At 38.2% G+C, this 27798-nt stretch overlaps 1 protein-coding gene across 3 annotated transcripts in view; it reads right to left on the bottom strand.

The window, feature by feature from the left end:
- Positions 1-4909: 4909 nt before the first annotated feature.
- LOC120767907 (disintegrin and metalloproteinase domain-containing protein 10) overlaps positions 4910-27798 on the bottom strand; it is a 343549-nt gene continuing 320660 nt past the window's right edge. The window contains exons 7-14 of one of the 3 annotated variants that reach the window (XR_005704721.1): positions 20198-20919; positions 11843-11989; positions 11607-11767; positions 11309-11543; positions 10181-11227; positions 9520-10120; positions 9005-9230; positions 5032-5119 (exon numbers count right to left, since the gene is read on the bottom strand). Coding sequence is in view for 2 of the 3 variants with exons in the window: in XM_040094257.1 (XP_039950191.1) it covers positions 4986-5119; positions 9520-10120; positions 10181-11227; positions 11309-11543; positions 11607-11767; positions 11843-11989; positions 20198-20919 (3047 nt within the window). In the remaining variant the exon portion in view is untranslated. Of the gene's footprint in view, positions 5120-9004; positions 9231-9519; positions 10121-10180; positions 11228-11308; positions 11544-11606; positions 11768-11842; positions 11990-20197; positions 20920-27798 lie in introns of all 3 variants that reach the window. The other 2 variants (XM_040094257.1, XM_040094258.1) reach the window with 2 other exon arrangements.

Raw genomic sequence — 27798 nt, 5'->3', positions numbered from 1 at the left:
GTACATGAATAAAATTTTTTTCAGCGATGAGACCCATTTCTGGGCAAAATTGCCGCATTTGGGACAAAAAGAAACCTGAAAAGATTCAAGATCTATATGGTTTGGTATGGTTTGTAGTCTAAAGGAATCAGCGGTTCATATTTCTTCAAAAATGATGCCTACTGTTTTACGTGAGAAATTGAAGCTCGTGATCTCGGCGACATTTGGACCAATGGATTTTGTGCTGGTCGAGTGGCCACCAAAATCTTATGATATAACACCGTCAGACTTTTTCCTTCTAAAGTATACGCGGACAATCGCGCTTCGATTCAGGCCATGGAGGAAAACATCTCACGTGTTATTTGTCAGTTACCAGTCGAAATGCTCGAAAGGGTCATCAAAAATTATACTCAACGGATAGACCATCTGAGACGTCACCGCGGCCAAAGAGATAATCTTCAAAAAATAAATGTCAACGTATGTTCTTGCGAATGATAATAAACATTCTCCATTATATTTGAGGTTTATGTATTTTTTCATTGAAAAGAATAAAAGTATTTCTTAAAATACCATTTGAAAAGATACCACGATACCAAAGATGAAATAAAAATTTCAGTATTAAATCTAAGCTGCGAATATAAATAAAAAATAAATAAAAATTATTAAAATAAAAAAATACCGAAAGTGAAAGTTTAAAGAATTATGTAGGTATGTATTTTATACTTTAAGTTAATTAATTCATTTGAGAATTTTATATGAACTTTTCACAAACAATGTCATTGCGAAATAGTACAAGTTTCCAAAACGTATATCTAAGCGATTTTGCTTATAATATATACCATTATCATTTAGTGGAAAGGCAAAAAATTTGCACAAAAACATTCCTCCATTAAAAATCAAATGTAAAGCCAAACGCATTTTTTTTCGAAGATCAAAATACTTCACGCATAAAAAAGTAACTGAACAAAATAATATCAAGCGAGAGTTGTAAAATGTAAAAAATACAAAACATTATAAATTTCTATAATAAAAGCATATTTATTTACTACAATAACGGACAGTGATGAGCTACATAATTTCCAAAATAGGCTATCATAATATGAAATATTTATTTTTATATATGAAAACAAAGTTTTGCACAACTTCGCCGTTAGGTGGGTTTGAATACATTCATAAAATTTCATAAGCAGAGTTTTCTACCATGCAAGGTAAAATATGATTGAATTTCATTACAATTTCATATGCAACACTTTGTAGCACTTTAATTTCATATGTTTTTCGCTAAAAACGCTAAAAACACTAAAAACACTTTTTAACTATCGAAATGGAATTCAAAATAGCACTTAAAATACAAATGCGCTCATTTATCGCTCATATTGACACTTAACGCTTAACTAATGTAAAGAAATAAGGCTAAAAAGTCTATGAGGTAAACATAAACACAAATTTACTTTTTTAGCATACAAAAATACTTTTTTTTCTATTTAGCATAACAAAATGAGTAAAACGTTTACAATTTTGTTCGTAGTGCGGAAATTTTACTTTATAAAAAAGATAAGTATTAATATATACAACTCGTTTGAGTGCATAATTCTTCTTTGTTCTTCTATTCTTAATGTAGAGTCGCACATGCTCACGAAACTTATAAGTAATAATTATTTTCTTTTTATAAAAATAATGAACGCATTAAAGCAAATTTTTTGTGGTATTTATGACTTTCTATGCTTTAAGATATATTATTTTATACATATATGTATTTAAGTGTATACAAACGTTAAGCATTTAATACTAAACTAAAATATATTTAAAATAATGAGGCATTCACGACGAAAATTTTAAGAAACAAGCTTATTTTAATTATTTATATGTTTTTAAAGCAGCAATGTAGCGTATTCTTTATAAGTAATCAGTGGTCAGAATGTAGAGTAGAGCCGGGGCAGCAGCCAAGATACTTAGCGCTAACAAAGTATTGTAGATTTTTCGAAATTCATTTTATATCTCTACATTTATTAGAAAATATTTCACAAATTCTTGTAAATATTTAAAAACATATTTAAAATTATTTTCCCGATAATTACTATAGTTAGCTTTGTTTCTGAAGTGCTAGTAGCTCCCAGCCACCAGGAAGAAGAAGAATGCGAAAAAATACAAGTTACTCTCACAAAGAGCGAGCTAACGTCAAAGTAAAGAAACGAAAAACTAGCAGGAATTAGTTAGAAAATATGAAAATGTTGTTCTTTATAATCACATCATATCAAAGCTTGTAAATTAATCAATGGAATTTTTATTTTCACAATTAAAAACTATTAAACTGATAAAATTAAAAAAAAAAAATCAAACATAAATCGCTTCTTCACACATGTATTTAACATCTGTTGCTTCGAAGGGTTATTTCCAGTTAGCAGCAATGTCACTGGCAGAAACTAACAGTTTTCTCTGCTTCTTACGCTCTCAATTTGTGCTCTCTTTTGCTAAATTCTTGGGTTAGGTAACGTTTTTCCAGCAGAAATTTGACGCGGTAGTGATAGTTAGCACTTGAAAATCAAATCGGATAAACCTATATTAATTTCTTTTGTGCTTTCATGCGTTTTTGAAATAAACAAATCATATAAAATATTATAGTTTTCGATTTCTAAAACTTTAGATTTCAATATAATATAATACAATAATAATAATAGCATAACATAGCATAATAGCAACTAGATTCTGGGAAAATTTATTGAAAATCTTTCGAGCATTATTATTTTCACAACAAACATAAATCAGTTTGCGCTCAAGGCAATCATTTTTCTCTAAGAAAATGTTTTTAAAAACAATAGCGGTTTTTCCACTTTCTCTCAGGATATAGTTAAAAAATATGAAATCATCATTAAAAATAAGAATAAAATTTGTTTAATAAAATATTAACGTATAATTTTTTGCAAATAATTAATAAATTGAATTTTAAGTTCTCAAGCTTTAAGTTTTATGAAAATTTGCTGAAGCACTCTTTTGAAATACTAAATTATTCACTTTATTTATTTATTTTTTAAAAATAAATTATTTTCTTCATAATTTTTTTTTTTTTAATAATCTCAAAAGCTTTTTCAAATTTTATTTTAGCACTAACTCTTTAATACTCTCTCTCTCTCTCTTTTTGCAAAATTTTATAATTTTTTAACTTGAAAGAAAATTTCAAAATTTTTATTATTTTTTCTAATAAAAAATATTTCATTATTTTTTAATATAATTTTGCAAGATAAGTTCGGTTCGAAAGATAATTCTTCAGCAAATTCGAAATGTGTTAAGATATTGGAATTTTAAAGTAAACTCTAATCTTCAGAATTTTTTTTTTTAATTTTTTAATTAACAATTTAATGTTTTATGATATTGACAATACACTTTTAGATATATGAAAGTTATAATTTTTATACCTAAACCGTTTTAAATGTTTTTTGGCAAATTAAAATTTGTTGCTTTAAAATATTTTACATAAATATTTTTTTTTAGTTAAAACGCATATAAAATTGCTTTTCTTCCTCCTACATACTCTAGATCAAGGCTGCCTGCCCATTTAACGACATTTTCCAGTAAAAATAAAAGTTAGTCATATAAGGGTCAAATTTTTCAACTCACGCTTTTCCTGTTTTTTTTTTGCTACTAAAATTGTTTTTTAATAAATGTGTGATGTAATTAAGATTGTAATTTTTGAAAATATTAAAAAATTCGAACACTTTTCTTTTCATTATGCGTAATACCACGAATTTTGAGCTACTGCCACACTATTCTGAAGTGAATCAAACACAACTACAATGAAAATTTGCAATTCACATACAACTTAGTTCACATTCAAGGTTCATCAGAGAAAAGATCACACCAATCTAATATCAAAAAAAAATTTTTGTACATCAGTAAGTCGCTAATAATTTGGGTATAAAACTAATAGAAACTTTGACACAACATTTTTGGTAGGTATTCATAAAATGTAGGTATTAGTTTCGAACTGAGCGCTGACTATTCGATTATTTAACAGAAAGAAAAAATTGAAAAAGTAGTTGTCATGTAAATGTATTTGACAATCAGTTTTAAAAAAGTTTAAATAATTTTCAACTAATACAACTATATCACCACAGAAGTTATGAAGTGAATTTACTTATAAAAAAATTATATATGAAATATAAAAGAGATTTTTCTTTTCCTAACAAACAATCCGTCGGTGCAACTACGTCACAACGTGGCAAGCGGCGCAATCTTGTACCCTATGAACCTTGCTCCATACCCTTCATTAGTAGTAATATTGAACTTTACATATCTATTTGTTTTATCAGTGATGTGAAATTAAATTTATGTCTACAGTTTTTGTTATCAATATGCTTTATAATCTTTTTGACGTGCTGGTGTTTGGTTTCTAAGTATTTCTTTCAACACACACATTGCTTACTATGCTTCTTAACTTTCTTACTTGTAATGTTCTGCACAAAATATCAATTTGTTGTTGTTTTTACTTTTAATTTACATTTTAAATTGTATTAACTATATATTTTAGTATTATGCCTTTTTTTATCGCAATTTATTCAACTTCGAAATATACATTTTTACCTATGCTTACACACTTTTTCACTATTTACTTTAGTTTTCTTACTCTCAATTTGTTATTTCATATATCTTTTAATTTTTTTGATTATTTTTATGTACTTTTTTGTGTATTTTGTATATCAATTAATTTAAAAAATATATATATGTATGTATATTTATGTATTTTATTTACTTTTTGTTGGTTTCTCTGTTGCCTTTGTATTGTATTTTTTTTTTGTTTTCTGTTTCTTGCTTTTTTATTCAATTTAATTTTTTTTTATTAATTTTTTGTGTTTACTTTATATAATAATAATTAGCGTAAAAAGTACATTTACATTTAATTTGAGTTCATTTGATTTTTGTGTTGTTTCTGCAGTGGTTTTTGTTGCTGTTGATTTTTGCTGTTGCTGCTTCTGCTGCTGCTGCTGCTCTGCTGACTGCCGTTGCTGCTGTCAAACTTTGCTGTTGGGTGGGCGTGTGGTCGCCTCATACGCCCCCCGCCCCAGCGCGGCATAGGCATCCGCATACAGCTCGGGATTATGCAGCGATGGCGGCCGATTATAATTTGCTGGTTGCGGAACGACGGCTGTGCGTTGGCGTTGAGGAGAAAAGTAAAGCAAATTAGCATAATTATTATTAATTTTATTTGATGGAAAAATGTTCATAATGAATTTCGTTAACTTAAATTAGTAAAATAAATAATTGCACATACATACATACATTGCGGTTATTAAAATAAATTGGTTGCTTCAAATGAGTTGCTGGCACGCAGGTTAATTTTGTTATTTCTTGCAGGGTTGCGTTTTCAATATTTCAAATTTTCAGTATTTAAGGTAAAAGTTATTAAATTTTAAATTTATTTGCGCTCGTTTGATCTCAAAAATGTGTAGACAAACTAGCAATTGTGAACCGTTTCTGGTTACATTATTTTGTTTACCACATGTGTGGGGAAGAATGCTGTGTTGTGGTACTTTACATTTTGTCAAGATTGACATACAAGGTGCTTCCCAAAGTAAACAGGACTTTTTGAATCTAGCGCCACCTGGTGGTGCAATCTATTTGTCGACTGGTGCGTTAAAATCTGCTATCTTTATTGATTGGCCAGTGAGCATTTCATGACATTTCATTAATTCTAACCACATCTACCCTCCCACCGCCCCTTGAATTTCAGCCACATGAAGACCGGCAGAGGATTGTAATGCTTTCTAGATAGTGGTTTAATAACATTAATAAACCTTTTTGGAAAACACAAGCTTTTAAGATGACGCGGTGATAAGAGATAATCTTCTTCTTTACTGTCGTAGACACCGCCTACGCGTTTATAGCCGAGTTAACAACAGCTCGCCAGTCGTTTCTTCTTTTCGCTACGTGGCGCCCTTTGGACAACATGACCTAGCCAGCGTAGCCACTGTCTTTCAATTCACTGACCTATAGTATGCCACTGTCGTCGTATTTCTCATACAGCTCATCGTTCCATCGAATGCGATATTCGCCGTGGCCAACCCGCAAAGGACCATAAATCTTTCGCAAAACCTTTCTCTTGAAAACTCGCAACGTCGACTCATAAGTTGTTATCATCGTCCAAGCCTCTGCACCATATAGCAGGACAGGAATTATGAGTGACTTATACGAGTTTGGTTTTTGTTTGTCGAGAGAGGATTTTACTTCTCAATTGCCTACTTAGTCCGAAGTAGCACCTGTTGGCAAGAGTCATTCCGCGTTGGATTTCCAGGCTGACATTTTTGGTGGTGTTGATACTCGTTCCAAGGAAGACGAAATTATCTACGTCTTCAAATTTATGACTGCCAACAGTGACGTGAGAGCCAGTTCGCGAGAGATATTAATATCACGCTGACGTAGCTTTACGCTCTTATAAAAGATTGTATCTGCCCGTTCTGCTAAGTTCTGCAGCTCGAATTATTTTCTCCAGCAGCAGATTGAAGAAGTCATACGATAAGGAGTCGCCTCGTCAGAAACCTCGTTTGGTATCGAACGGCTCGGAGAGGTCCTTCCCGATCCTGACGGAGCTTTTCGTGTTGCTCAACGTCAGTTCACACAGCCGTATTAGTTTTGAGGGGATGCCAAATTCAAACATCACGGCATAAAGGCAGCTCCTTTTCGTGCTGTCGAAAGTAGCTTTGAAATCGACGAAGAAGTGGTGTGTATCGATTTCACGAATATCTGGTCTGTTGTTGATTTGCTAGGTCTAAAGCCACACTGATAAGATCCAATCATTTTGCTGACGGTGGGCTTTAATATTTCACACGATACGCTCGATAGAATCTTATACGCGATGTTGAGGAGGCTTATCCCATGGTAGTTGGCGCAGATTGTGGGGTCTCCCGTTTTGTGGATTGTGCAGACCACACTTAAATTCCAATCGTTGGACATGCTTGAATAGTTCGGCCGGCAATCCATCGGCCTCGCCGCTTTGTTGTTCTTCAGACGAGTAATTGCTATTCGAGTTTCTTCATGGTCGGGCAATGGAACATCTGCTCTACCGTCATCGATTGGGGAATCGGGTTCGCCTTCTCCTACCGTTATGCTTACACTGCCATTCAGCAGGCTGGAGAGGTGTTCTCTCCATAATTTAAGTGTGCTCTGGGCATCGGTTACTAGATCACCTCCTTGGGTTCTACAAGAGTATGTTCCGGTTTTGTAACTTCTGTTTGTCACCGCCTTTTTTCGTAGAATTTTACCCCTTTCGACCAGTTTGTCAAGATCTTCATACTCACGCAAGTCGGCCTCTTTCTTTTTCTGTCCGCAAATGCGTCTCGCTTTCCTCCTCAACTCTCGGTATCTATCCCATCCCGCACGATAGGCAGTCTGTTTTCTCTCCGCTGCAACACGGCGCTCCCCCGCTGTTCCTTTGCATTTTCCGAAATCCAATGGTTTCGGTTGCAGCTGTGCATAAGGAGCTTGAAATGCCGTCCCACACTTCCCGCATACCGAGTTGTTGACGAGTGCTCTCAGAGAGCAATAGTGCAAGTCGAATAGAAAATCGTTCGGCTGTCTGTTATGATTGCAGCTTCTCGACGTCGAACCTTCCTTGTGTTTGTTGGCGTGCGTTTTTTGCTGCACAGAGGCGGGTGCGAATCTTATCTGCAACAAGATAGTGGTCTGAGTCGATGTTAGAACCTCGGAGCGCACACACATCCAAAACACTGGAGACGTGTCTTCCGTCTATCACAACATGTTCGATCTGGTTGGTGGTTTTTCGATGCGGAGATCAAGACAAAATCTACTCCCAGGAGCCGAAAAAAATATATATACTCAAGTATATATTGTGTTTTGGACAAGACGTATGTATATCACCCGTGATGCATTGGCAGCCAACGTGTTAAAGAAGAATTGGTTTGCACGAAAAAGAACAAATTTTTTAATGTAAGTTTTGGATGAAATGGCCTATATATATGTACATTTTATAAGGTCTGTGATATTTCCTTCTGGGTGTTACAAACTTCGTAGCAAACTTAATATATTCTGTTCATAGTAAAGAAAATCATTGATAGAGGTATCATCTTCTTTTTTTCAGTTTGATTTTACGGTTTTATGAACAGAAATATAATGTTGCCATGGCCATATATAATGTGGGAGTCATATGTCATGCTCAATGTTTTTAAAATCGAAGTTTTGTATAAAATTAAATTCCTCCCAATCGGACACTTTCTGACCCTCCTTTTTTCCTATGGCTTTGATTGTTATTGTGGTAACAAAATAATTGTTTATTTCTCCAGAAATTTTTTTTTTTAGTGGCAGAAAATTATCCATAAGCGATTTCTTTCAACGCGAGAATGGAACTATCTTCAAATAACTGCATGTTCTTTTCTACTTAAATTTCCTTCAAGAATACTGAGAAAAAAGTCGATAATCTAGCCAATTTCTCTTTCTCTTTTCTTTCTAGAAAATTTGTTCACATTTCTCTATTCTGGCAAAATTTCAGATATCAATAGGGCACAAAAACAAAAAAAACATATCCGCAGTCATTCGTTAAATAAAGTGTAGTAGTAAGTATGTATGTATATATGATATTTGTATACACATATATATGATATTCATGCATTAAAGTGGTTAGTTGTGTTAGTACATTTACTTGTTAATAAAAAATCGCAAAAAATTTTAAGTGTTAATAAATCTCAAAATCTCTACAATAATAAACCGTTTTTTTTAATTTTTTCATATTTGTATACAAAACCAAACGCTGGTACATGCTGAAACAAAACAACAACATTTAATAAAATAAGTACAAACAAACGACAACAACAAAATATTTGCTTGCAAAACAACTACACATTTCAATTTGTATTTTGCACAGGCAAAATGAATACAACAACGAAAAGAAGAAACAAAAACAACAAAAAATTTAAATCGCATATCGATTATTGAAGTTAATAAAAAGTGGCACAAACGCTAAAGAAGTGAAAGAGTTAATCGAAATAATTTGTAAGGGATTTGGAAAAGTGTGTCATACCAATTTGGTGAGAGTGAGAACGTGGAAAAATATCTATATAGAGCATTTGTTGTGGTGTGGAGATCTGTGGGTACACGTATATGGGTTCAGTAAACGACCTTGCGGGTTTTTTTGGCGACGGCCTGCTGTGCGCGCTGCGGCGACTCTTTGGAAGAGCGCCTAGCAGCGGCAGCCGAAGAGGTGTGTGCTGCTGGATTACGGGATTTATTTCGTTTGGTGGCCGGTGCTGTGTTTGACGATTTGAACATTTGTTTGTTTGTATAGTGTTGAAAAAAGAAAATTAAATTATTTAAATAAAATTGGGTAAATTAACAAAAAATAAAAGAAATTTAAAATATTATTGAATTTGTGCGCAAAAAAATTCAACGAATATTTAAAAGGCGCGCACGCAATAACAATAAAAAAAATAAACGGAAAATTAGGCAAAAACTTGCACTGTAACTAAAACTACGCGCGCCGCTTCTTTGGCGCGCCAGAGCGTTTTGCCTTTTGTGCCGCTGGCGGCGGAAACACACCTTTCGGCGGCGCATAATATGCTTGCGAGAGCGTTGCCTGCACTTGTTGTTGCTGTTGTTGTTGTTGCGCTTGTACCGCGCCGGTTGGCGGCAGTGGCAACGGCATTTGCTGACGTGCTATCACACCAGCGCTGGGCCCTCCACCAACGCCGCCGCCACTACCACCGCTAACTAACAGCGCACCATTGGGCACACCACCACTAACTCCAACACCAACACCACCACCACTACTGACGCCAGTGGCTACACCACCGACTATAAGACCAGGTGGCGGCACATCTGCATACCCGCCATGTGTTGTGCTGCGTGTACCGCTCGTGGGGCGCGTTGACGGCCGCGAGCCACGTCCATTAGCTGGCGCACGCCCGCTTGCTGCTGCAGCTGTTGCGCCGCTTGCTGATGTACGCCCTGAAGCGTGATGGTGACTGTGTTGTGGACCGCCGGTAGGCAGTGGCACCACGGAGTGACCACCCTGATGACGGTCCCAATGATGCGGATGCGCGCTGCGATGATGGCTGTTGGTCGCCACGCCGCCGCGTTGTTCGTGCGCAGGCGGTGGTATGCTGCGTGGTCCGGCACCGCGCCCTTGGTGATGACGCTGCTGTGAATTGAAGATTTATTTTAGCGAAAAGTTTAAAAAATAAAAGTATCACGAACTCACCATGCGGCGTAGCGTATTCATAGGCGCGCGTAATGTTTCGCTAATGCGACGCGCGCGACGCTTCTTCGGATTCGAGCTGGGCGTGTGCACGGCGCAGCACTTAATGAATATGCCCATCACAATTATAAAGCCAACGCCCATTATAACTACATAGTACCAATACTCGGTGACCCACTGCGCAACGGTCAGTAAAGTTTCGCGATTCAGCAATAAATTCTTCAGTCGCACCAGCGGTCCATCCGCGTCAACGGCGCGACATTTGAGAAATACATCACAATAGCCCTGGAAGTTGTCGCATGGTGAACCAGGCCGCAGGTTAATGCCACCCTCTGGCAGTCCAAATTGATGCGCGAATTCACTAGTACTACGGCAGGTGCCAGTATCATTGCCATTCTGGCAGGCGAGTTCGCACAAGCGACGCTTGTCAACATGCGGCACCGCCTGCGAGGTGAGGAAACACTCGGTCATATTCCATAGCAGACAAATACTGCCAGAGCATTCACCGCGTATGCAGAGCGCAGTGCCGTTGTTGCATTTTGTTTTATCATCACGCGGCTTTGGCTCCGGACACTCGGCTGTGGTGCCATTGCATGTGCTCGACCAGGAACATTCCGTCTCTTCTTTGCATTTCTGGTGGTTGTTCGATGGCACAAACTGGCATGAGTTCGACAGACAACAAGGTCCCTGTGATGGTGAGCATTCCGTTTTGGCGCGACGCGTGCAACCCTTCGCCGAACTGTTCATCGATAGGTCGTATTCGCTGATGATACGTGGATAGCAGCAAATGTCCTTGCATTCCTCCTCGTTGAAACCACAATCGCACTCTTCGCCGGATTCGACGATCTTGTTTCCACAGAAAGCGCCCTCCGATACCTTGAAGCAGTCACGTTTCGTATTGCCCACCAAAACATCGAGTACATTGGAGATATTGCGTATGGAACACGGTGAGAATTTGGAATTATTCGGTCTATCGCCAGAGGTCGCGCTAGCAAACATAATAAAGTTTCCGTTGAGACCGCCAGGACGACATTCCAGCGGATAGTCGTGCTGCAAATATATTAATTTTAAAAATTAAGGTTTGAAGAAAAGCGGAAAACAACAAAAAAAACACATGAAACTGCAACTCACCGGTGATCCGAAATTGTGACCGATCTCGTGCGCCAGCGTCAGTTGTGACACCTTCGGCGGCACACGACTATTATAGTTGACGAATGTTATGATACCCGTATTTAACGAGCGTTTTGTGCTTTGATATTGCCCACCGACGGTTTCGGTGTAAGTCTTGAATTTCTCACAAATGCCACCCGAAGCACCAGAGGCGCTGGCTACCCAAGCTAGGCCCAGCGTGCCGCCGGTAAAGTCTCTGTGTAAGCGAATTTTCACAATTACTATTTATTCGTTAAATTTTGTCCCCCGTTCTACTCACCTATAAGTGAACACATAGGCTAAACAAAAGTCAGAGTGATCCTCCAGCGAATGCAAATTCAAAAAGTTCGACACATCCATGTGCTCATTGCAGAAGGCATTGTGCGGACCATTGTATGAATTGCGACAAGCGGAGTCGTCATCGATTTTTATGCGTTGCACCTGTTGGTCGGTGTTGGAAAATGTCAACAATTAATTACATTTTAATCATCTTTGTTTGATCTACTCAAAACTAACCTCAAATCGTATGTTGCGGTGCTCGCTACGTCCATCGAATTTCGTATTGCGATATATATAATTAACGGCAGTTACATGATGTGCGATTAATGAAGTGATCTCTTCACGCGTCTTTACGTCAACCTCATATTTGCGGCCACGATCATGCTGTAAGTTCAAGAAAATTCAATGAACTTAGTAAACTCAATAATTTTTATATTTATAAACAAAAACAGAGGTTAACTGTGTACTCATAAATAAAAAAAGTTAAAAAAAGAACAATCGTTCATTTCGTATGGTTGCTATATGGTTCGATCTAAAAATTTTTTTTGAATATAGTACCGTTACCTCAGACTATATTCCACTATTACGAATTTCGTGAAGATATCTTGTCAAATATAAACATTTTTCATACAAGAACTTGATTTTGATCGTTCAGTTTGTATGGCAGGTATATGCTATAGTGATCCGATATCGGTTCGAACAAATGAGGAGCTCGTTGAGTATAAAAGAACGTTAGCAAAATTTCAGAACGGTATCTCAAAACTGAGGGAATTGTCCCGTATATGCAGACATTCAGACGACCATTACTAAGTCGGCTCAACTCTTCGCGCTTATCATTTATTTATATTTTATAAGGCTTTCTTTTGACTACAAAGTGGTAAACTTAATATACCCCGTTCAGAGTAGAAAACTCCAAGTCGCAATTTTTGTAAAAAAAATTTTACAACCCTCCGCAAAGCCAGTCAATCTTACGTTTTTAGAATATTGTCAACGGTAACAAAAGATCCTATTGTACCCAGTAATTGAATAGCTTATGAGCTGGGTTTGCAAGGCATGCTGCAGATATACATATCTCTATCTTAATGCAGTCTTAACAATATTTGCTTAGGAAGTCTCCACTTTTGGATCTAATTTTTAAAACTGAAAACCATTAAAGTAAGAGGAAATGAGGTTAAGAATTTGAAAAATCCGACGGTGTAAAATAGCAAATATCTGTTCTATTTTTTCCACGCATGGAGGATGGGGTCATGTGTAGAAGTTCACGCAAGTGAGGAAAGTTCTCTGATCGCCATTCACTTGGGAGTGGCCAGAAACGATTCTTTTACATATGACTCAAGCAGCTCACGACTTCCGGTCTTTGACCAAGTATCCTCTGGGTAGCCTAAGAACATCCGTTCGAAGGTGAGCTAAAGTGAGAAGGCGAAACATCCCCCTGCATAGGGTTGTGCGCTGGGTTTGGGACCCGCCACGTAAAAAGCCTATCCCAATGAAAAGCGACAAACAGCCTCGGATGAGAAACCCCTCTTTTGATGACGACCATGGCAAACGAAATAAGGACAACGATATCAGGGCATGCACCTGGAATGTCCGGTCCCTTAATTGGGAAGGTGCCGCTGCCCAGCTGGTTGATGTCCTCGTGAAAATAAAGGCTGACATCACCGCCGTCCAAGAAATGCGATGGACGGGACAAGGACAGAAACGAGTAGGTCCTTGTGACATTTACTACAGTGGCCATATAAAGGAGCGCAAGTTTGGTGTGGGATTCGTGGTGGGAGAGAGACTCCGTCGCCGAGTACTATCATTCACTCCGGTGAATGAACGTCTAGCCACAATCCGCATCAAAGCGAGGTTCTTCAACATATCGCTGATCTGCGCCCACGCTCCGACGGATGAGAAGGACGATGTGACCAAAGATGCCTTTTATGAGTGCTTGGAACGCACTTATGAAAGATGCCCCGCCACGATGTCAAAATCGTGCTTGGCGACTTTAACGCCAGGGTGGGCAAAGAAGGTATTTTTGGCACTACGGTCGGTAAATTCAGCCTCCACGACGAAACATCCCCAAATGGGTTGAGGCTGATTGACTTCGCCGGGGCCCGAAATATGGTTATCTGTAGTACTAGATTCCAGCATAAAAAGATTCATCAAGCTACCTGGCTGTCTCCGGATCGAAAAACTACCAACCAGATCGATCACGTTGTGATAGACGGAAGACACGTCTCCAGTGTTTTAGATGTGCGTGCGCTCTGAGGTCCTAACATCGACTCGGACCACTATCTTGTTGCAGCCAAGATTCGCACCCGCCTCTGTGCAGCAAAAAACGCACGCCATCAAACACAAGGAAGGTTCGACGTCGAGAAGCTGCAATTACAACAGACAGCCGAACGATTTTCTACTCGGCTTGCACTCCTGCTCTCTGAGAGCACTCGTCAACAACTCGGTATAAGGGAACTGTGGGACGGGAAAAGTGCAAAATAACAGCTGGTACGATGAAGAGTGCCGTGTCGCAGCGGAGAGAAAACAGGCTGCCTACCTCGCAACGTTACGATCGACCACCACACGTGCGGGATGGGATAGATACCGAGAATTGAAGAGGGAAGCGAGACGCATCTGCAGACAGAAAAAGAACGAGGCCGAAATGCGTGAGTATGAAGAGCTTGATAAGCTGGCCGATAGGGGTAATGCTCGAAAATTCTACGAAAAAATGCGGCGGCTTACAGAAGGTTTCAAGACCGGAGCATACTCTTGTAGAACCCCCAAAGGTGATCTAGTGACCGATGCCCAGAGCGTACTTAAATTATGGAGGGAACACTTCTCCAGCCTGCTGAATGGCAGTGAACGCACAACGCCAGGAGAAGGCGAACCCGATTCCCCAATCGATGACGATGGAGCAGACGTTCCATTACCCGACCATGAAGAAGTTCGAATAGCAATTGCCCGCCTGAAGAACAACAAAGCGGCAGGGGCCGACGGTTTGCCGGCCGATCTATTCAAACACGGCGGCGAAGAACTGATAAGGAGCATGCATCAGCTTCTTTGTAAAATATGGTCGGACGAAAGCATGCCCAACGATTGGAATTTAAGTGTGCTATGCCCAATCCATAAAAAAGGAGACCCCACAATCTGTGCCAACTACCGTGGGATTAGCCTCCTGAACATCGCATATAAGGTTCTATCGAGCGTATTGTGTGAAAGATTAAAGCCCACCGTCAACAAACTGATTGGACCTTATCAGTGTGGCTTTAGACCTGGAAAATCAACAACCGACCAGATATTCACCATGCGCCAAATCTTGGAAAAGACCCGTGAAAGGAGAATCGACACACACCACCTCTTCGTCGATTTCAAAGCTGCTTTCGACAGCCCGAAAAGGAACTGCCTCTATGCCGCGATGTCTGAATTTGTTATCCCCGCAAAACTAATACGGCTGTGTAAACTGACGTTGAGCAACACGAAGAGCTCCGTCAGAATCGGGAAGGACCTCTCCGAGCCGTTCGATACCAAACGAGGTTTCAGACAAGGCGATTCCCTATCGTGTGACTTTTTCAACCTGCTTCTGGAGAAAATAGTTCGAGCTGCAGAAATTAATAGAGAAGGTACCATCTTTTATAAGAGTGTACAGCTGCTGGCGTATGCTGATGATATTGATATCATCGGCCTTAACACCCGCGCCGTTAGTTCTGCTTTCTCCAGACTAGACAAGGAAGCAAAACAAATGGGTCTGGCAGTGAACGAGGGCAAGACGAAATATCCCTGTCATCAAACAAACAGTCGTCGCACTCGCGACTTCCAGCACTCACGTCACTGTTGACAGTCATAACTTTGAAGTTGTAGATAATTTCGTCTATTTAGGAACCAGCATTAACACCACCAACAATGTCAGCCTGGAAATCCAACGCAGGATTGCTCTTGCCAACAGGTGCTACTTCGGACTGAGTAGGCAATTGAGAAGCAAAGTCCTCTCTCGACAAACAAAAACCAAACTCTATAAGTCGCTCATAATTCCCGTCCTGCTATATGGTGCAGAGGCTTGGACGATGTCAACAACTGATGAGTCGACGTTGCGAGTTTTCGAGAGAAAAGTTCTGCGAAAGATTTATGGTCCTTTGCGCGTTGGCCACGGCGAATATCGCATTCGATGGAACGATGAGCTGTACGAGATATACGACGACATTGACATAGTTCAGCGAATTAAAAGACAGCGGCTACGCTGGCTAGGTCATGTTGTCCGAATGGACGAAAAACTCCAGCTCTGAAAGTATTCGACGCTGTACCCGCCGGGGGAAGCAGAGGAAGAGGAAGACCTCCACTCCGTTGGAAGGACCAAGTGGAGAAGGACCTGGCTACGCTTGGAATATCCAATTGGCGCCACGTAGCGAAAAGGAGAAACGACTGGCGCGCTGTTGTTAGCTCGGCTATAATCGCGTAAGCGGTGTCTACGCCAATTAAGAAGAAGAAGAAGAAGAATATTTACATAAATCCATAAACCGTTCATAAGTTTCTATAACCTTAAAGCTCAACTTGTTAATTTCGAGGCACCTCGGTTATATTCAACAGTTTCTATGAAAAGTTGATTCCAAAATATTAGTTAGGATAGCTTTCCTTCTAAACAGGTTACCTAATGAAATAATCGCGCTTGGTTGAGACCTTTTTGGCCTGTGTGCTTACTAATTTGAAGATAAATAGAGGAAATACCACCACTGAATTGACGTTCAACTTTATGTGTGATGTGTAAGTACTTAGTAAAAACTAAGTGTTGTTTTCTTCTGGTCCTGGCTTAAAATTCATTTTGACATATGAGATTTGTTCAAAAAAGAACGGGAACTTTCGTTTTTTGTAAAAAATATTTATTACTTTGTCTACTTTAATGTTGTCGCTTTAGAACTAGCCGTCATTTGACATTACCAAACCAAAACCACTCAATTTTGATTTTAAAATTTTTGAAAACACCTCGTACTTAATTGTACTCTCAACTTTTAACTTCCTTTGGGCTCTACTTACAAGTATAGATATCTAAACGTTTCTTTTTGATAAAATACTCTTATTAATCACTTCTTTATATGTAGGTATCAAAAAATATATTTTTATTTTTATTTCTATTTTTTTTTTAATTTTTTATTTTATTTCTATTTTTCCGTTTCTCTCAAAAAAATTGTTACGACTGATGATGGTTCAGTATTAAAAATGTTTAGATCACGTCGCTTTCAGGTTGCATTTACCATTGACCCAACTCTCCCCTGCCTACAATTTTTTCCGCCACCCACTCAAGTTAATACACACCATATGCCTTTAAAACGCCATTAAATCATTCCGCATACACAACGATTTTTTCACTTTACCCCACCATTTTATCCGACTACAGGTATCTACTGTCAATCGCATGAGCTGAACATCCGAGCGGGTAGTGAACTTATGCAAAAATTGCCGTTAAAAAAAAAACAAATAAACAAGCCGATATTTCGGAGTCAGCGTTTGAGGGATAAACAATTACAAAAACAAGGGGATTAGACAAGAGAGGAAACAAACAAATTTCTCGTAGGAGAACAAAAATCATTAAAAAGTAATTTAATAGAAAACTAATTCAAAACAAGTAAGGAAGGGCTAAGTTCGGGTGTCACCGAACATTTTATACTCTCGCATGATAAAGTTTTCATTATCCGTCATTTATATATTTTTCAAATACCGAATTTGTGTAAAGTTTTATTCCGCTATCATCATTGGTTCCTAATGTATATACTCGTATTATACAGAGAAGGCATTAGATGGAATTCAAAATAGCGTTATATTGGAAGAAGGCGTGGTTGTGAACTGATTTCACCCATATTTCGTGCATGTCATCAGGGTGTCAAGAAAATATTATATACCGAATTTCATTGAAATCGGTCCAGTAGTTCCTGAGATATGGTTGTTGGTCTATAAGTGGGCGACGCCACTCCCATTTTCAATTTTTAAAAAAAGCCTGGGTGCAGCTTTCTTCTGCCATTTCTTCCGTAAAATTTAGTGTTTCTTACGTTTTTTGTTAGTCGGTTAACGCACTTTTAGTGATTTTCAACATAACCTTTGTATGGGATGTGGGCGTGGTTATTTTCCGATTTCTTCCATTTTTGAACTATATATGGAAATGCCTGAAGGAAACGACTCTATAGAATTTGGTTGACATAGCTATAGTAGTTTCCGAGATATGTACAAAAAACTTAGTAAGGGGGGGCCACGCCCACTCTTAAAGGGTTTTTGAAGAATTTACTCTTCTTCACATAATATAAAAACTCCCGGTGCTACAACAAAAGCTCAAATAATAATCCAGAAGCTATTTGAAGCATTCCATTTAACGATTACAAAAAATAGCCGGCTATACTATTAGACTGTTCCAATCACCAATAGTAGAGTAAAAACTTTTCGAAAGTTATAGGAAAATGTTTACTAAAAAGTCTGCAAAAAGATTTACAAAAATTGAAGACGATGCCAATTAGTTTTATCGAAGGTGGAATAACCGTAAACTGACCAAAAAACTATCGAGTTTGGAGGTAATGTAGTTAAACGAATAAAATTTTTGTCATTCCCATTTTTCCTCGGAAGAGAGTGATCCAAGAAGAGGTACTTTCTGAAAACGCAGTATTTTGACAGATCACGTGTGAGTCGTATCAAGCTGTCATGTTATTTTTGTTCACTAGTGTTTGTCATTTCATCATGGAAGGACTACGCCGGAACCACGTTTACAAATCGTTCAACTTTATTACGAAAATTCACGTTCTGTAAAGAATGTGTTTCGGGCGCTTAGCTCAACTTATGGTTAACATAATTGGCATTCTGAGCGTACTATTCGCAACACTATCACCCATCATGAGACCCAGCATTCGTTATTGGCTAATATTTGACCGAATAGACGACGTCCAGCGCGCACAAAGAAAATATAGCAGCCGTAGCTGAGAGTATACATGAAGACCGTGGAACGACTTGGCGCATTTTATGTCGCCGCTCGACCAGCCCAAGCGATATCGCTTTGACTTATGGGCTTTTGAAAAGTTCCAAGAAGATCCAACGATTTCGAGTAAAATTTTGTTCAGCGATGGAGCCCATTCCTGTTTCAATGAATATGTAAACAAGCAAATCGTTCTCGCGCCATTGTAACCAACTATTTGATGCCTGATATTGAAACTTGCGATCTCGGCGACATATGGTTACAAAAAGACGGCGCCACTTTTATTGAGAGAACACTGCGGTGAGAAGATAATTTCAAGTTTTGGGCCGGTCGATTGGCAACCAAGATAATACACTGTAAGACTTTTTCCTGTAACGATACGTAAAGTTTAAAGTCTATGTGGACAATATCGCTTCGATGTAGGCCTTGGAGCAAACGTGTCATTCGCTAGTTACCCATCGAAATGCTCGAACGAGTCATTGAAGATTGAAACCAACAATCTTCAAAAATTAAATAACAAAAAATGTTCTTTCGAATGATAATAGACATTCTCCGTTATATTTGAAGTTTTTTTCTTTAGAGATCACCCTATAGAAAGGACAATATGGTTATCAGAAACTACAAGTAAGTACCTTACAAATATTAAGTCAGTTATATGGAATTATTATAAGAGTGTTATTTTTAGTTGTGTCGACGAAGATCCGAATGAGTCAATCTGCTATCGTGCGCAGCAATCGGAGCTGTTCCCTGCACTTTATGGACGATTTTGTGGAAGGAACAGAAAAAGAAATTTATTGGGGGCTTACAAAATCCAACTCGAGCAAGAATTGAAGCCGAAATACCTATAGGGCGTCACATGTTGGGTGAATGGGGTCAAACAGAAATGGCCACCGAAACTGATTTCCACAAAAAAATTTTCGTCGGCTTTAATGAAAAAAATTGTCGTATAAGAAGTGGTAATAAACCAGAAACTACTATTCGGACAGCCTTACAGCCTCAAAACGTCACTGCTTGTTGTGCTCTATGGGCAGAGGGAGTCATTGGTCCACATTTCTTCATAAATGAAGCCGACCATAATGTTACAGTGAATGAAGAATGCTATAGAGTCAATATTATTAACTTTTTTGTACCTGAATTGTAGGATGTTGATGCGGATGACCTTTGTGGTTCCAATACATACCACTCAATTTATTGAAGCAAAGTCTTGGTGAGCTCAAAATCTCGCGTCATAGGCCTGTTCAGTGGCTTACAAGGTGGTACGATTTAACACCGCTGGACGTAGTCAACAGATAAGCTCGAGGCTATTGCCGTCTCGGAAGAGAATATTCGGCGCGTCGTTGCTGTGGTCGACAATTGCGTCTAACGACTCGAATTTAGTCAAGCTAGCCGCGGCGGTCACTTGCCCGAAATTATTTTAAAGTATATCTCTTGTTTTTATAATATGAATTTAGGCCACAACATTAAATTATACGCGTTTGATTTATTCTTGAAAACAACTTGTCCAATGTGTACTTTTTGGAACAACCGTTTCTCATACGACAGGAAAAATATGCAAACTAGTAACCAATTTTATGCAGAACCAGTGGCTCCTCTACAGGGGTATATACCCATAAATATGCACACCCTTGGAGTCACTTATGCAAAGTAAGTATTTACGTCTATTTTATACTTACATCAGCAATTCCTTCGCGTATGTGCCGCCAAATCAACGGATCCGTTTGTATGTACAGTGAACAGGTATTCTTGTTCTCATTCGGATTAGCGGCGGTAGCGCGACGCACACGTTCATGCACCTTCGCATGCCATTCGTCACGATCCATGTTTTGCGGCGTATACTTGCGCCCTGTTTCCGGGTCATAAAATGCGCCAGAGTAGCCGCTACCGCTGCCGCTTGGCAGGCCATAAATATCATCGGATTGTGCCTTCGGCGAAAATGGCCGCCACGCGTCACCGTCGTCATCGAAGCGAAAATTTGCAGCTTTGGAGTATTTTTGATAAGGATATTTGAAGTCATCCTCGCCAACGATGCTGCTGGCTGTCCTTGAGTTGCCGCCCGCTGTTGGCAACGACGACGTCGTTGAGGCTGTTGTAGGACTTGAGTATTTTTTCGGTGGACGCTGTTGCGCGTTTGTTCCGCCTGTTGCTGTTGCTGATGCGGCAGTAGGTTTTTTATGCTTCTTGCTTGTCGGCTGTGCAGCATTATCTCCGGCTTGTTCTGCAGCATCTTGCGTTTGTGTCATTCGCGCGCTGTTCGGTTTGATTAATTTGTGCTGTTGCTTTTGTTGGCTAACATCGTCCTTCGACATCGGTTCTGGCAACTCTTCGACGGCAGAATTTTGTATGCTCTCCATCCATTGGGAAACTTCCTCGGTGATGCCGCAACCACCAACATGCCCTGTTGATTACGAAAAAAGGAAAGAAGCAAGAAAAGAGAATGCATATTAGAACAGATGCGTTGGCTAGAATAAAGTGTGGGATGGGGGAAGAAAAAATATTGCAAAGTAAGGCGTTAAATTTCACGAAGAGAATGAGATCCGGAATTTGCTGTAAGTGAGAATATTGCTGATATGAGAATTATTGTGTAGGGACGTTCGAAATAAAGTCTTAATGTGTGGTATGAAACCCAATATGAACAGGTTAGATTAAATTGATATCTCTGCAAGAAAGAAGAGAATTGTGCTTATACCATATGAGTCCTATAAGACCCGCAACCCTGCTACGATAGCTGTCGTTTTATCAGCTTAAAAAATTATCCTTACTTCTAACTTCCGATTTGTGCCACCATATTTTTTAATGTACCCATAATGCATCGGCTTAATATTTATCTGCCCAGCAGAAAACAACATCCAAACCATTTTCATACCTTATTAGAGATTAATATTAAGGTATTAATGCTCTGCAATGATTCGTTACATAAAAGGGGATTTTCTGCAGTACCAAAACCTTCTTTTTTATTCTGTTTACCCTCAAGAAATATCCCATGTTGAAGACATCAATAGCTGTCAACTACTTTGGTTAGTTTAATGCTAAGAGTCGGCGCAATATTCAAATTCTCTATTAGGCAAAGCTACTTCGAGAGAATTTTTTTAAGCTTCTCATGCAATATGAGACAATCATAGTGCTCTCAGCAACTTACCTGCAGTATAATACTATGCTATTTTAAGTCAAGTTCGTATTTGCTAGGTTTCTTGCTTTTTATTTTCAGAAAAATCTGTACAAAAGAGAGGTTAAGCCATTTCTCGCGGCCCATCAACTAGTTTCTGCCGTCATATCCGATAAGTACATAGCAAGATGTTTCACAAAATTTCATCTATGATAAATCTCTCTGACTCGTAACAAGCTAAAAGTGGGTTACGTCCATTGTTTTAACTTGCTTTTCAAATTTCGGATTTACAGATAATTTCAGCAAAAAGGTTCCATTAAATTTTGTGTGCGGATTCAAATACTTATCGCCAGCCGAACTCATCGCCATCCGAACTCATCGCCACTGAAACCTTCGGTGACAATTGCTTGTTATTCAAAAAGGGTCAAGAACGCGTTGTCGACAAACCACGTCCAGGACGGCTATAAACATCAACTGATGATCAACACATCAATAAAATAAAGGAATTGGTGCTTGAAATTACACGATTAATAGTCAGAGATCTTTTTAATTGAAAAATTTAAATTTTGAAATATCATTTGAGTCTAAGAAAAGTGAGGACACGATTGGTTCCAAAATTACTTTTTTTTGTCGAAAAACAGTGTTGACGAAAAAATCACGTCAAAGCGGGTCAAAAATTCTGGTTACGTTGAAAGTTATCTTCTATTATCCAAGTGTGGTGCGCTCCACTTTCCTTCCAACCGGCCAACCTGTCAACAAGGAATACTATTTGAATTATGAGCCGGCAACTCTTAGTTTTTGCCACAATATTACATCGATTCTTCTTATTTTTTTCGCCAAATTCAACCAACATCGTGCGTGGTTGAGGGATTTAGCCCCGCGGGCCTTCTGGCTATTCAGCAAACTGAAAGGTTAGCTCCGGAGAAACCGATTTTAGTCAATTGAAGATACTAGTCGTGAATTGCTAAGCGCATTTAAGGCTATTCCGGAAATTGACTTTAACAGCTGTTTCGAGGATTGGAAAGTCAAGGGATCCATAGATTTTGAAGAATAAATTAATAATTATAAAATTATGAACAAAGAATTACTACTTTTTGCTTATATTAGTAGTTTTAAAGACAGTTTAAAGCGTTTTTCTTATTTCAGGTTTAGTAAAAATAGATCTTCATTAAATCGAGTTTTTGTGTACATTTGAGGATAATCATATTGTATATTTATTTTCAGTACAAAATAAGAAATACATAATATGTTTCGAATATTAATTTAAGCAACAGAAACGAATTTCGTAGGCCAAGAACATGTTAAAGAACTTGGAAATTAGAATTAATTATATATAAACCTCATTCTATCGAAATATTGGGTAGTCGAAGGGGGCCGTCGCCCCGGGCGCAACGTCTTGGGGGCGCCAAAACGATCTTCGCTGTTTTTTAATATTCAAAAAAAAAAAAAAAATACTTCAACAATTTTTTTTTTTAAATTTATTATAAAAGATAAAGAGTTGTACACTCACAATGTAATAATCTGAATAACAATGAAAAATATTAATTTTTACTCAAATACTCTTAAGATGCACTTTTCTAGCTTTGTCTAGCGACGTGTCACTCTCACAGTTACCCTATGCTTTGAATGTAACAAATACTTTTATTTCTCCAAATTTTCAAAAATGGTATTTAAAAACTCCAAAAGTGTACAAGATATAGGGCAAAATGGTTTTTTTCTATGGCTTTTAATAAGATGTCTTGTAAGTTTACTATCAATTTCCTCAAAAACCGTATTGTGAGAATTTTGGAACTTCAGAATTTGCGTGGCTTTTAGTTCCTAAATTTTATATATTTAATATCGAAGATATTTTGTAAAAATTCACTTTTGTTCGAACCACCTCATGAAACTTGTAGGTAGGTAGATAAAAGGGGGCGGCAGAACATCCTTGGCCCCGGGCACCCGAAGTTGTAGCTACGCCACTGAAGGAACCAATGACATTTGTGAAGTTTACGAACACGATGCTGTATCAGTTCGTGTAGCACAACAATGGTGCGCTCGTTTTCGTTCTGGAAATTTCGATGTGAAAGATACACCTCGCTCTGGTAGACCTATAGTTGAAAAAGTCAATGAAATTAAGGAAAAGACCAGGACCATCACATAAACAACCATGACATCGCTAAGGAATCTAACATTCATCATCAAACGGGTTTGAACCAATTAAAAAAGGCTGGCTACAAAAAGAAGCTCGATGTTTGGGTACCACATGAAATGTCTGTGAAAAATTTAATGGAACCGGATTACATCTGTGATTCTTTGCTGAAACGAAATGAAATTGAATCATTTCTGCAGCGAATGGTAACAGGAGAAGAAACGTGGATCAATCATGACAATAATATGCGAAACAGATCATGGTCCAAGCGTGGTAAAGCTCAACAAATGGTCGCGAAGCTAGGACTGACGCCTCGAAAGGTTATGCTGAGTGTTAGGTGAGATTCGAAAGGAATCATCCGCTATGAGCTGCTTTAGCTTTGTCGAACGATTGGTTCTCTATTTTAATGCATTTTATATTAAAGATTGTCAATTATTAAGTTCCATTCGCTCTGTAGTAGTTTTTAATATAATTTTCAAGACCAGGGTAGATCTGTTGAGCTTGTTGTTTCTTTCAAATTTCTTCCTCTTCACATATATCGCCAATTTACAAGCATTAAAACGAGCCAATAGCTCACGATCAACCCTTTGTAAGATAAATAGTGTTATTCATGATGTGAAATGCAATAAATACCCATGAGTATTAATCTTTACCGCAGCATTTAAATAACAAAATAAAAGGTAACCATATCAAACAGCCAAAAGCTAAAATCAGTATTCCCTCACTCACTGACAAGCCAGCACACACCGAGGCGAAAAGCATTAAATACCGCATATGGTAGGAAAACACACCGGAGCCGGCCGAAAAGCCTTCATCACTACATTTGCATGGGATTAATATGTGTGTAAATACTTAATTAAGCATTTCATTAAACCACACCGTTAAGTTGGCTGCTTGGCAAGTTGCCGAGCGGACGCTTCTTATGATTTTTAATGTACGACAATTATCCTTACCAAACCGGAAGATCAGCAACATGATACGCTATGCTATGCACATACATATGTACATATATGTAACTACTGGAGGGATTATGTGTGTTTGTATATACAATATATATGTGTGTGTGTGTGAGGTGAGCAGGTGTATTGTTGTTAATGATAGCGCCCCAAATCACGACAGTAAACAAATAAACGATAGCAAAATTGCGAAAAAATGAGGAAAAATAGGTGAAAATGGGAAAAAATTATGACAAGCCGCTTGGAGGAAATAAAAATTAAGAGAAACAACGAACGAAATTCCCCCATCAAATAAATAATCAAGGCGAAAGTGCTGTGCCGCATTGAACTGAGCGGCTAAAGCTGTGCTGTACGAGCGGTACTTGTGGGCAAGGAGTGGTCGATAACCAACAGCAACAGGGCTAACACACTTTTACATATTTACAAGGTGCATTCCAAAGTAAAGAGGATTAAAAAAAACAGAACAAATGGTTTATTCCGCTTTCCTTTCATAGGCAAATGCATTTTCCCGAAAAGGAAGAAGTCGCACGGTGCCTTATCAGGTGCATACGGGGAGTGGTTAACGGTTAAAATGTGATTTTTGGTCAAATAAACAGTTACAAGGTGTTCTTCGAAAGATGAATTCTGAACAATTTTTGATCGTCAGTCAATTTGTGCGGAACAAACTGTGCACACATCTTTCGTAAGCCGAAATGTTCGGTCAAAATGCGATAAATCGATGTTTTGGATATGTTCATTTCAATTTCCATGAATTTCACTGATGATTTCGGCTGATTTTTGAAGAATTCACGCACATTTTCGAAGGAATTTCCAGTGATCACGGATTTTGATTGGTCCTCATGTTGATCGTCATTTATGTCCTCACGACCACTTTGAAAACGTTGAAACCACTCGTGCACTCTGCTACGGGATAGGCAATCATCGCCATAAGCTCGTTTCATCATTTGAAATGGTTCGCTAAAAGTTTTACCAATTTTAAAACAAAATTTAATGTTGACATTTTGTTCGAAGCTCATTTTCGCACCGATAGCACAAACATACTGACACTTAAAACGCAATAACTTCACTTCCAATCAATGAAATGTCATGAAATTCTCACCGGACAATCGATAAAGATAGCAGATTCTAACACACCAATCGTCATATAGATGGCGCCAGCAGGGGCGCTAGATTCAAAAAGTCCTGTTTACTTTGGAACGCACCTTGTGTGTGCATGTATGTATATATGTGTGTGCCAACTATATAAAAATGTGTAAATAAATAAAATAAAACTAAAAATGGGGAAAAGCCAATGCCTTGCTGCTGCACATAGAAAATATACGTATATAGACTAATACATATGCATATATATTATAATATTACCAACGTATGTGCTGTTGATAGGAAATAGTGTTGACGCCGCTTTTATTTCATTTCAGCACTACTCCATTCCGGTGAGCCTTGGTTGCCTACCATTCGAAAAAACTATGACACACACACATATACGCACATATCCACACACACATACCAACGAACGAACAAGTGTTTTAAGGTAAGTTATGCGCGCGAAATACCCGTTGGTAATTGCAGCGGAAATGCGTCGACGGATTGTAGTTGCATGCCTGGGAAAGGGAAATATCATTGCCATCGGTGGGTGAGTTTAATGTGGCATATTTGCATGCGCGTGTGTGTATTTGAACAATACATATGAATATGTGTGGTTATATGTATGTCGTATACATATATATATATATACTCAAATTCGTGCATACTTAAATACATTCGCACATATCTGGCGCTTTTGGCGAGTTGATGTAATTTTTGCATTATATGCCCAAGTTTCCACGCATATAATACCTCCATATATACATACATATATGAACTCACAATGGCTACATACATATTTATTTGTTAATTAAAATTCTCACTCATTTCCAAAGGCTGTGTGGTAATGCCGAATTCTTTTATAAAATACACTATTATATTTACAGCTGCGATCAGAATAATAGGCGCGACTGCCAATAAAATGGATAAACAACAAGATAACAGTTCGTCAGACCTATAATTAAAATTTCTTAGCAAACGAGTTTTACACTCAATCTCGGAATTGAGTGTTCCCAACTACTGGCGTGTGCTTTAAAGGATAAAAGCATGAAGAATTGGAGATTGAAAAATATTTTTAAAGTAAGCGTCTTCGATCCTTCATTTCTGCCTACGCTATTTCTGAGTATCATCATTATTCAACTTGTTGTTCTAATTTTAGAACAGTTTTATTATCGCCAATGCCTTACGGGTTTACTATCTAAACTTAAATTATATTTACTTTTCTCATTGATATTATAATATTTAACAATATTTAAAAACAATATTTAAGATATAGCTGTTTAGGGGACACGTATTGATGGATGCTATTTAAAGTCAAGGGGTTATTAAAATCTTATTTTGCGCGGAATGAAACATTTTTTCGTCAAAGAGAGAAGTGGGACTGAATTGTGAATGTCTAAGAGAACATGTCAGCACAAATTTGCGATGAGTTTATTTAATTCTCAACTCTCAAACGGTTGGTGAATCGAATGTACTTTAAAGGAAAACTTTTCACTATACTATACACTGTTTAATATTGGCACGAGGGAAGAAATGTACGCCTAAAGAGCAGAGAGTAACAAAAAGCGTGCGAAAATGATGAAAAAGGTTCAGTATAAGTTAGCTTAGGTAACGTGGCTTATTTACATGAAGTCAAAAAGGGTCCCATTTTCATATGTAGCTAAGAACGCCGGTCCTTTGTGTTGCTAAGAACTCAAAACTGTAGATCAAAGCACTTTGTCGTAAATTTTTCTATTCCAATCTTTGTTCGCCGAATGTATGCTGAGATGCTTTAACTTCAGTCTGGTTTATGGTACAAAGTTTCTAGACATACTTGATATTGATTGAGTATCGTAAAGAGCAAGTAAATCAGTGAACCTCTTACGTCTCTCTGGGACAGAAGGATCTCGTTGCTGCATTGGTGATGGTTGCTGATCAATGCTTATTGAGCTCGGGTGGGGTCCAGAAAATAGTAGTGAAGTCATTGCTACTAAGTGCCTAATATTTAAGACTTGTGATACA

Source organism: Bactrocera tryoni, chromosome 2 (assembly GCF_016617805.1).
Source record: "Bactrocera tryoni isolate S06 chromosome 2, CSIRO_BtryS06_freeze2, whole genome shotgun sequence".
NCBI lineage: Eukaryota > Metazoa > Arthropoda > Insecta > Diptera > Tephritidae > Bactrocera > Bactrocera tryoni.
This window is presented reverse-complemented; position numbering and strand designations above follow the sequence as displayed.